The sequence below is a fragment of the Corylus avellana genome, chromosome 5 (assembly GCF_965113065.1).
Source record: "Corylus avellana chromosome 5, dhCorAvel1.hap1.2, whole genome shotgun sequence".
NCBI classification, from domain to species: domain Eukaryota; kingdom Viridiplantae; phylum Streptophyta; class Magnoliopsida; order Fagales; family Betulaceae; genus Corylus; species Corylus avellana.
The window spans coordinates 20,863,308-20,875,124 of NC_142494.1; the positions used below are offsets into that span (position 1 = coordinate 20,863,308).

Sequence of the window (11,817 nt, forward strand, 5' to 3'; positions counted from 1 at the left end):
TTATTTTTTTTATTTTTTTAGAATCTTGAGAACTATTGTTCGAGACTAGGGACAAAAGAACTTGCACTCAATAGGACAGAGCCCAAGGGGTTATGCCGTTATGGGCATGATTCCTCCTGGTGTTATCTTGTTGACCCCTTCTCGTTCGAACGAGATTACTGTTTATTATCTTCCATTTCTGGCGTTCCCCACATTCCAAAATATTAAATCTACACCCCCATCAACCCCTATACACTATTTTCAACTCCAAAATAACACTTTTTCACGTTCAAAGATCTTTCCCTTCTCCTCCATCCACCATTTCTTTCAACCAACGAACACCCACACACGTACACATAGACAACAAAACATCACATACTCTCGTAACCTCGTTCTTCACTGCTAAATCCATCCAAAGCCTCGAGCTTTTCGAGGAAAGCTATGAGCTTTGTTCATGGAAGGGTCGTTCTCTTCCACACTTCAACCAAAGATATTACACATCATCTTCACACACACAACACTAAATTCGAAGTAATAAATGTAAGAATTTCCCAATAAAGTGCGGCGTATATGTCACAATGTTATTTAGCGTGATGAAAATTAAATCATATTTACGGGTGTTCGGTAATTTATTTCAAATAAATAAATAATATTTTGTGGAATCAAATAAATTAGAATTGATTTTATTATGATTCTTATTAATTGATAAGAGAAATAAATAAGGTAACAATTCTGACGGAGGGTTCATGATCTGCCTATAAATAAAACTTGTGTATTTCATCTATTAGTACCGATACGTATTAGTCAGAAGATTTCTATTTATTTGTTGCAAGGTTTTGTTTTCAATTCACTTTGACAAGCATGGTTAGAGGTAATTCTGAATTCTTATTTCCAATGAGTATTATAGCATGATAATTATTTTATATGCTAATTAACAATAAATTCATGCACCATAACTCAACCAAAACTTCAAGAAAGCGAAAGAGACGGGACTAGGGTTTACCTTTGAAGCTCAATCTATCCTTTTTGTGCTCCATGAACACCCTCTTTCTCACTTTCCTCTCAAAATTCTCACATATCTCGTCTTCCGCTCTTTCTCTCTCTCAAGTGGCTGAGTCACGCAAGAATGAAGGGATAATGGTAGCTTCATGCCTTTAAAGTTTAAACCTTAAACTCCCTTCTTTTTTGTCTTTTGGCCGTATCTTTTTCGTATGCACGGGCTACCTCATTCGAACGAGCCTTCTTTTAAATGTTGGACATGTCTTATCCACACCTTGTTCAAACGCAGGTAACTCCCATTCGAACGAGATGTTACCGTTTGCAAGATGTTGATAGAAGAATTAGTCCCAAACCAAACCCTTCATTTGCTTTAATATTGCCTAAACTCTCATGTTAATTTATTAATTTATTTTACTCACTTATTCTAATTCTTCTATCAACATCTTGCTAAGCCCCAAGTTTTAAATTTAATTTTATGTTTTTGAAGCGGGATGTTACCGTTTGCAAATCAACAAGATGGGTTTGCTACACCAACTGACTCTCATGAGATAACAGCTAACCATAAAGGTCATCAAGATCCATTGGGTCGATTTGTATTGTCACATAATTGACTTGAGCATCATGTTCAGGTCCGAACCCTGCAAGAAGGTCGGAGTAGGACGCCGTTTCAAACTCGTTCAGCGGCTGTCCAACGAGGACAACAATATTGGAAAGGCTCCTCATTTTCTGGAAGTAGTCGAAGATGGAAAGGGAGGAGGGAGCCCTTCTTAAGAATGGCTACCTGGTCATGCACCTACATGATGTTGGTGCGAGATTGCGACATGAACATGCGTCAAGCGTTTCCCGACCACAGGACGTTGCATATATGACTAGTTGCTCAAACATGGAGCAGATTAAGGCTGAAAGGATCATTTGATCCTGTTGAGACCAAGCCAGAAAGGCTAGGTTGATTATGGGTTTGGGTGTGTCATCGTCACTGGAAGACAGAATTTGCAGTAGTGAAGGAGAACACCCATCAATGGAACCAAAAAGATGCAAGCCTCTAAGGAAAGGGATGATTTGTGCTTTTCAGAGGAGATAATTTTCTTTAAAAAGCTTAATAGGAAATTGATGGGTGAGGTCGATGAGTGTTGTAGATGGGGAAAACAGAGTAAGAGGGGTAGTATGGTGCTGTTGTGGTGCTGCTAGGTTGTCGGTGGTGTGGGTTGTGGGTGGAGGAGGAAGAGGCACTAGCCATGGGTGAAGCGAAGATGTTCAATGAAATGCTTCAAAGAGGGCAAAGGCCAAAAAAGGAAAAAACAACATTGGTGATTCTTGATGCTATGATACCATAAACTTTTTACACAAATGATATTAATGGAAGATGACATCCGTTCAAATGGCTGCAGCCCTTGGTTAGGGATTTGATTTTCTTACCTTCTGTAGTGCCGGTGGTAAGTGTTGACTGGGATTTGGAGGAGATCCTCAGGATGAGTCTCAATAAAATATTTATACAAACTAAGGTATAATATCATAGACAAGAAACAGCCTGAAGAAAGAAAACATCAAAACAATGCATTTATATGTTATTTCAAATATAGGTGACACAATCAGCTTATATTATATTACCTTTGCCCTAGAAAAACTTAAGTTGCATTGCATCCTGTAACTCTAGCTGCTGATCTCCCAATCCGTTACAACAAATAATTTCTCTACAAATGTATTTGAAAAATGAAAAAACAAACGGATTAAATTTACCACCTTCCTGCGTATAAATTATATCTTACTGAACTAGCTGCCCTTATAATTAGCCCTTATAATAAAACACAAGGCAGTCTGCTTGGCAACAAATCACATCTCATCGTGAAAAGCTGTCACTGCCCTCATATTCTCTCCTTGTGATTTCAAACACAAGTTCATTCCAGGTATCAACCGGACCTGGCATGCACCAATGCAAGCAATCCTGTGGGGGAGGCTTTCCATCTGGGCCACGCTTTGTGATCTTGTTTGGATTAGGGTTTCGATATGGCCCTGGATGTCCATCATGCCTGTAACCAAAGACTTCAGTAATATCCATCAGCCTCAACTTTGATTTGTTTGTTGCCTTTGTAATTGCACGGTTGAAACCTGAGACCTGTTTGTCATGCATTATTTTTGTAAAGCCATTTTCTACCAATTCACCAACTGCAAGCGGCTTTGTCTTTCCAGTGCATGATCCACCTGTATTCCAGGCGCCACCCTCATAATGATCCGGAGAATATGAACGTACAATTGTTAGCCCCGTGTAATTCGGATGCGTAACAAGAGAAGTGAGAATTGTCTCAACAGATATCCCAAATGCCTCAACATTATTAACCTTCATAGGCCGAGACTTGTTTGGCCACCACAATTGTCCTCCCACAATCTCATTATTCAAGACATAGACTGACTGCTTGGCAAACCAGTGGCCGGAAGAAAGAACAATCACATCAAACTTCGGGATAAATTCCATGAAGTGATCATCAGGGGCATCAAGGTGGAGCTTGACCACACCCTCTGGAGCAAAATCAAGCGGTGCAGATGTTTGCTTGACAAGCCATGAGGACCATATCCGAACGATCGTTACAGATTGTGACTTGAAAAAATACCTCTGCATTTTACGGCTCCCTCGGTTCTTAGGAGCTTCTACCTGAAAATATTCCACAATATTTTTCATTAGAGGAAAAAAAAAAAAAAGAACTATCCCAGATTTAGAAAGCTGAGCCATCAAACACAATGCAAACCGAAAGTGTTTCATATAGAACACTAACACTTCATGTTGGTAGGGAAGGCAAACAAGTTTATCCAAGCCTAAAATGTGGCCTGGCTAAGATGAACTGCGCCTAAATTTCGGTCTCTAATCTAAACCCTGAAAACTAACATGGAGTAAGGATCACTTTAAGTGACCAACATGGAAATTATCCAGGTCAGGCCTGGCACAACGAAAAATGTACTTACAATTAGCCAATGTTCCGATTATATTCAAATGGTAGTCTATCTCTCCACATGCCACTACAAATATACAAATTTAGCAGGGTGCAGCAATTAATTCAGGCTGAAATTGGGCCTAACTCACAGAATTAAACCATTCATTTAAGGAAAAACGCACTAAGCTTATAGGGTTTAACTGGTGATTCAGTCCAAGTCAAGCCAAGCATGTCTAATTTCTAAAGGCCATGCAAGGACTAACTATCACTTAGGTTTAGATATTTAGTTTACATCATGATTTTGTTTTTCTTTTGTTTGTGTTTGTGTGTGCGTGCTAGTGCGAGCCTGTGGGTTTGTGGCTAGGAATTTTTCCAGACCATTAACCAAATATTAAGCATAACATCAATTCCATCGTAACTTCCTAGCATCCGTGTAGCTTAGTAAATTTAAGTGCTTTCCCATTTTAAATACAATTCTAAATGGCCAAAAAGAAAATTCTCCTATAAAATGGATAACTACAAAGTATAGGTAATTGCCTGCCAGAGAATGCACAGCATTGATTCCATCTGGTTTCGAGCAACTGAGTCCCCAATGAAAGCAAGTGTCTTCCCTCTCATTAACTCCAGAAATTTCTTTGGATCAAATCGGGGAAGGTCACACTGAAAGGGCTTCCATCGCCAATTCTCGTAGTCCCTGTCAGGCCTCCCATTTCCCTGGCAGTTCTGCATCTGTGTCAATATGGGGCATGTATTGTTTGTGTATAATGGCCCCGATGTATCATAAAACCAACTTCCGTGGTACAGATCACATCCTGCAGAATAGACAATGAAAACGCAGATTAAAACCTCAGAAGAACAGAGAAAGAGAAAAAAAGAAAAAAAAAAGGGGGAAAACTAATACCTTTCAACAATGGAACAATATAGCTCATATGGGCATTTGTTATTGATTTAAATATAAGGAACATGTTAGGAAGGCCATAGTAATAATAAGGGCATGATGATATTTATCTAAGTTGGGATATTTCTAATTTGTTGTCTTCTTGCTATGGAAATTTTGCAAGTAGATCAGGAAAGTACGGAAAAAATGGAAGCCCCAACTGAAGACTTAATATTTAGACAGTCCATGAATAGCTGTCAGATAAAGCAAATAATAGGGTTAAATTCACTTTACCCTTGAAGTTTCAGGCGTTTTTCAATTCGAACCCCAATGTTTAAAAATTGGCAATGTACCCCCTAATGTTTTAAAAAATTTCAATTAAGACCCTCCGTTACTAATTTCCGTCTAATTGGATGGAAATCATCCCACATGCATCTCACGTGGGATTTTGATACCCTCTATTTCAATTTTGTCCTCATTAAAAACCTATGAAATTACGTAATTACCCTCAATTTCATAGGTTTAAATAAGGATAATTACGTGATTTCCTAGGCTTTAATGAGGGCAAAATTGGAATAGAGGGCATCAAAATCTCACGTGAGACACACGTGAGATGATTTCCGTCCAATTAGACGAAAATTAGTAACAGAGGGTCTGAATTGAAATTTTTTTAAACATTAAGGGTACATTGCCAATTTTTAAACATTGGGGTTCGAATTGAAAAACCCCTGAAACTTCAAGGGGTAAAGTGAATTTTTCCCCAAATAATAATAGCAAGTTGTACTTCATCCTAATAATTTGATATCTGATTCCAAAGTAGATATATTCTATAGAAGGAAAACCACAAAAACATAATAAGTGATTGAAGAACCAAAGTGAAAAAGGATATTGAGGCTACCTGAAACTTTTGATCCCATATCCCTAGAATTGGAATCAGAAGAAGAAGTTGTAGTATCATTTGATCCCATATCCATAGAATTGGAAATATTCACACTCTTAGAACCAGGTTCTTTAATCTCAACATCCTTTGTAGCCTTGGATGAATCAAAACTAGGGTTGGCCTCCTCTTCTTTTGTTAAAGCAGAAGATGATTCGGGAACAGGTGCTGTTAGATCTTTCATCTCTTTGTTATCCAAAATAACTGGTTGACCAGACAAATTCTTATCAATCCCTTTTGTATTGTTTTCCATCAATGGAACGTTTGATGTTGGAACAGGTGCTCCTACATCTTTCATCTCCTTGGTTTCTGAAACAACCGGTGCTTCATCTGTACTCATGAGCACTTGAGAATTGGACTCAGAGGCCAAAATCTTACCAACCATATCTACACTGTCCCCAACACTTGGATCCCTGGTACTCTGATTTCCCACCGAGATGAACAAATCCACATTCTCCGAACTCTCAACACCATAGAAATACCCACGAACCGTGGAACCAATCGGGTGTGAGACAAGTATCCAGGAAGCAAACATTAAAAAAAACGCCATTCCTGCCACTGAAGCCCCAATCCAGGAAACGTTCCGTGGATACGCAGTCATTATGTTTGAGCCTTTCGGAGTGGCCCAAGTCATAGCTTCCTAATATAGCTCTACTTCCGTAACAAGTTATTAACCATTCAGGAGCTTCCAATACTAAATCAACTACCTTAAACCCCCACCTTAATTATAAATTAAATTTCTCGCCAAAGAGGGTAATAATCAAACATAATAAATCACTACACCCAAATTTCAACCCCTACTGGAAAGACTTTGCCCAATTCTCTTCAAAAATAATTCTCTATACAGCCATTTTCCCCCCCAAGTTTCTGTAACCAAATCAGGAAACAACCTCCTTGAGCAATCCTATAGAATACACACAACACCATAAGAAAATAAGCAACGTGGAAATTAATTTATCAGAAATCCGACTAATAATTTAAACTTATCGCACTTATACTAATATATTGCTAAATATACATATTTAAAAAAAAAAAAAAAAAAAAAAAAAAAAAAAAAATCTCTCATAAAACATCATAATATCATGTCAAAAGAACAAAAGAAAACAAAATTAAAGATACCAAACCAAAAAAGAAAATCAATCACTGAATATTGTACAAAAGAACAGAGTAATAATTGCCAGAAACATCCACGGAATAGAAATAGTTTTTGAGTAATATAAAATTAAAAAGGAACCAGTTTTCGGCGAGATCAAAATGCCAGAAGAAACCACCTTTTTTTCCTGAGATCTTCAAGAGAAATTAAGCCCGAAAGAGAAGCTCCAGAAACATCGAATTCGCTCAAACTTTCGGGAATTAAAAAAGCCGAACGCTGATTCACACCTGAACAGATGTCCTACGAACATGACGCAGAAATGTCAAGTTTTCTTCTTCATGTCATTTTCCACGAACCTTTTTATTTTATTTCATTAATAAAAAAGAAAAAAAGCGAGATTTGCCCTGAGAATGGACGAGAGCAATAGTGACAGCAAATCATAAATAAACAGAGATCCAGTCAATTACAAAAGTACCCTGCTTTTCTTTCTTTGTAGAAATACTTTGAATATTAATTTGTAAAACCATATTAAACCGTTTTTAGTCAATTACATACCCATAATACAATTAAAATAAAGTAGCAGTAAAAATAAGTCGTTAATATATATATATATATATTTTAAAATCCTCAACTCGAAGTCAGGAAATAAATCTCTCAGTTCTAGAACCAGGCCTAAGAGTCCTCTCTAGGGTGAGCGATAATCCTAGCGAAAAGGTGCTAGTCTTCTGGCGTTTTACGATCGAGAAGGATAGTTTTTTAAGAGGTCACTTTTTGGAATGTTAGTTATAGCTGACGATATTGAAGAGCTTTGTGGGAAGGTTTCGTTGATTGGAGGTGAAAGGGAGGGGATCTCCATATCTGAAGGAGAGGTGGCTGAAGGGAGGGAAAGAGGAGAGCGATGTTTAGTGGGGAGAATAGGGGAGGACATGAGAGTAAACAAAGATGCATTCAAGAGGGTATTTTCTCGGTTATGGAGGATTGTGGGCAGTGTGGTTTTTAAGGAGGTTCAAGAGAACACGTGGATCTTTGAATTTTCTGTTAAGGAGGATAAGGAGCGTATCATGGAGGGAAGACCCTGGTCTTTTGATAGACATATATTAATTCTGAATGAGTTTGATGGGAATGTTCCTCCATCTCAGATGCAATTTATCTACTCACCTTTTTGGGTGCAAGTGCACAATTTACCGCTGGTATGCATGAACAAGACGGTGGGGACAAAGATAGGAGCTTCTTTGGGAGAGATTGAAGACATAGATGTGGCTGGATATGGGACGGGTTGGGGACATTGTTTGCGTATCAGAGTTTTGATCGACCTTAGGAAGCCATTGGAGCGAAGAAGAGCTTTACATCTTAACGGTAAGATATACTGGGTATTGTTTAAGTATGAAAAATTGCCCTGGTTTTGCTTCACATGTGGAAGGATCCTCCATGGAGAGGTAGGATGCAAAGAGAGGAAACAGTCAAGACATAATTCAGAGGATGGTAATAGACAATGGGGAGCGGAGTTGAGGGCTGATTCTGGGAGACGTAAAGTGGGGGGAGAGAATGGTGGTGGAGACTGGCAGGAGGATGAGGAAAATTTGCGAGGGCCTCAGGCGAAGGGGTGGCGGAGTGACAGGTGGCACTACTCCGGTGATAAACCTACCAGGGCAGAAAGCGGGTTTTCAGGAAGCCATAATCTGAATAGCCAACCACGTAGGCAAACCAGTTGGGAGGGGTGCCGCAGTAATGTTTCAGAGAAGGAAGGGGAAAATTCTACAAAAATCTCGGAAGAGGTGGGATATGGCACTAAAAAGGTGGAAGCACGAGGAGGAGTTTCTATGGAAATTTTGAATCATAAACTAGTGGGGCATGTGGCGGAGAATACACGGGAAACTGAGGTGTTAAAAGGAAAATGCATCCCGCAAAGTTATCTAGTAAATCTGGCTGGTGGGGCATCACAAGGAAATGGGCTTGCAGACTTTTTAAGTGGGCCCAGTAATCGACAAGGAATGGCGCAGGACATATTTCGGTGTTTAGAAGAGGAAAGGGTCACGATGGAAGCTGATGAGCAAGGGGAATCGTTGTCGTTCCCAGTTTATTTAGAGGGACATGCACAAGAATTGGACATGTATAAACAGGCGATGGAGGATAATATGCCAAATGTGGAAATGAAGAGTGGTGGGGAAGTTCCTATAAGGATGTGGAAAAGGAGGGCTAGGGGGGGTGAGGTGGAAGGTAACAAGAGGGGAAGAACAGTGACAAAAAACATTAAACGAAAGAAATTATCAGTGGATGATGATGGAATGGAAAAAGGAAGTGAGAAGAAGGTACGTATGGAGGCCCAGGGAGAGGGTACTACCAAACAAATATTGGCGGAGGCTGGAAGCCAGCCCCACCAAGCGCCATGATTCTAATGAGCTGGAATTGCCGTGGGCTTGGGAACCCTCGGTCAGTTCGAGATCTTTGCCAACTGGTAAAGGAAAGTAAGCCCTATTTATTGTTTTTAATGGAAACAATAAGCAAGAAAAAAAGAATGGAGTGGTTACGTGTCAAGTTAGGATTTGATGGTGTTTTTGTGGTTAATCTGGTGGGGCGAAGTGGGGGCCTTGCTTTATTTTGGAAGGTAAATATGGGACTGAAAATACAAAATTATTCACGTAGACACATCAATGCTGTCATAACGCAACCAGACACGAATAAGCAATGGAAGTTTACCGGGTTTTATGGTCATCCGGAAACTACTAAGAGGAAGGAATCTTGGGAGCTAATGCAACATCTTAAACAGTTTTCTCTGCAACCGTGGCTATGTGTCTGTGATTTTAATGAAATCACAAACCATAGCGAAAAGATGGGAGCAATTTTACGTAAGGAGGGGCAAATGGATAATTTTCGCATGGCACTTGAAGGTTGCTCTCTGTGTGATTTAGGCTTTTTAGGTTCAAAATATACGTGGAGTAATTGCTGGAGTGATGGGAGTTTTACAAAGGAGCGTCTTGACCGGGCTGTTGCCAATATGGAGTGGGTTGCGTTATATAAAGAGGTGGAAGTTCGAATTTTGGCAGCCAGATCGTCGGATCACAAACCATTACTGGTAGAGATCCATGAGGAGGCCTGCGAAAGAAGGCGTGGCAAAAGAGGTTTTAAGTTTGAGGCAAGTTGGTGGGTTGATGAGGAATGTGGAGCTGTCATTCAAAATGCATGGGAAGACAATGGGTTTGCTGGAAATCCAATCAGTACAGTCCAAAATAAGCTTGAGCATTGTCAGTCAGCGTTGACCGGTTGGAGTAGGAGGAAATTCGGCCAAATTGAAGAGAATTTGAAGAGGAAAACAAAGGAGTTGGAGGTGCTGCAAATGAATGAAGAACCAGGCAACCAGGACGCAATAAAACATTTACAAGCAGAGATTGACATCATTTTGGAGCAGGAAAATATTAAATGGCAGCAAAGGTCCAAACAAAATTGGTATAAGGAAGGGGATAGAAACACAAATTTTTTTCATGCTTGGGCCAGCCATAGAAGGAAGGTTAATACTATTAAAAGAATTATAGATGTTGATGGCAGAGAGTGGAGGAAAGAAGATGAGATTGGGAATGCCTTTGTTCAATTTTATGAGAATTTGTTTTCTTCTGGAGGCATAGATGAAGTAGAGATGTGTCTAAGGGGGATGGAGGGCAAAGTGACCAATGCTATGAATGTTCAACTGCTGAGAAGGTTTGAAGCTGGTGAGGTGGATGTAGCTTTATCACAAATGCAACCGTTAAAGTCCCCCGGTCCAGATGGGTTTGTTGCTAGCTTTTATCAAAGATCTTGGTCGACTGTTCGAGAGGATGTGTGCAAGGCTGTTTTAGCTTTCCTCAATAATGGAAGTTTTGATGAGGACATCGATCGCACGTACATAGTTCTGATTCCAAAGGTAAAAACTCCAGCTCATATTACAGATTACCGTCCTATTAGCTTATGTAACGTCATTTATAAACTTATTGCAAAAGTACTAGCTAATAGGATGAAGAAGGTGTTACCTTCAATCATTTCTCCATCATAAAGTGCTTTCATTCCAGGCCGTTTGATAACTGATAATATATTAGTAGCTTTTGAAGCACTTCATACTATGGATGTTAATGTGAAAGGTCGGGAAGGTTTCATGGCACTCAAGCTAGACATGAGTAAGGCGTATGATCGGGTGGAGTGGAGTTTTTTGGAGACAGTTATAAGGAAATTGGGCTTTGCAGATAGATGGATAGCTTTATCCATGACTTGTATCCAAACGGTTTCCTATTCCATCCTTATCAATGGGAAACCTCATGGTAAGATCAAACCGACACGGGGTCTCCGGCAAGGTGATCCACTATCCCCGTATTTTTTCCTATTATGTGCAGAAGGTCTTAGTACTTTAGTTGAACACACAAATAGGGAAGGTGGTGTTACTGCTCTTCCAGTTACTAGAGGGGGTACTAGATTGAGTCATCTATTTTTTGCGGATGATAGTCTTCTGTTTTGTAAAGCAAACATTGTTGAATTGACTAAGATTCGGGAAGCTCTGAGCATTTATGAACAAGCGTCTGGTCAAAAGCTGAATGAGGGGAAGACAGCTATATTTTTCAGTCGAAACACTAATCCGGGTGTTAAGGCCGAAATTCTTACAATGGCAGGGGTGAGTGCTTCATAGAAGTATGAAAGGTATTTGGGGTTACCAGCTTTGATTGGGAGGTCCAAAGTGAGTGCTTTTGCGGATATTAAGGGGAGAGTGTGGGAAAAAATGAATGGGTGGAAGGAGAAATTTCTTTCACAAGCAGGAAGGGAGATTCTACTTAAAGCAGTCATACAGGCCATCCCGACTTATACGATGAGAGTATTCCAACTTCCTAAAACCTTGTGTAAAGACATAAACTCCATGATGGGGCGATTCTGGTGGGGCTCAAAAGAAAATGAAGCAAAGATAGCTTGGATGAGTTGGGACAGAATGGGAAGGGCAAAGGACAAAGGGGGAATGGGATTTCGGGACCTGGAGAGCTTTAATTTGGCTTTG

At 39.8% G+C, this 11,817-nt stretch overlaps 2 protein-coding genes across 2 annotated transcripts; one reads left to right on the forward strand and one right to left on the reverse strand.

The window, feature by feature from the left end:
- Window positions 1–2,512: 2,512 nt before the first annotated feature.
- On the reverse strand, window positions 2,513–7,164 carry YLS7 (trichome birefringence-like protein (DUF828)). Its single transcript, XM_088516571.1, has 4 exons — window positions 6,988–7,164; window positions 5,678–6,620; window positions 4,440–4,714; window positions 2,513–3,625 (listed from the first exon to the last, which is right to left on the reverse strand). The coding sequence occupies exons 2-4, from the start codon at window positions 6,348–6,350 to the stop codon at window positions 2,816–2,818; spliced, it is 1,758 nt and encodes a 585-aa protein (XP_088372697.1). The 5' UTR covers window positions 6,351–6,620; window positions 6,988–7,164; the 3' UTR covers window positions 2,513–2,815.
- A 2,160-nt stretch (window positions 7,165–9,324) lies between these two features.
- LOC148585908 (uncharacterized) lies at window positions 9,325–11,457 on the forward strand. The gene is made up of 2 exons (XM_088516820.1): window positions 9,325–10,570; window positions 11,072–11,457. Exons 1-2 carry the CDS (start codon window positions 9,325–9,327, stop codon window positions 11,455–11,457), a joined length of 1,632 nt encoding a protein of 543 aa, XP_088372946.1.
- Window positions 11,458–11,817: the final 360 nt, after the last annotated feature.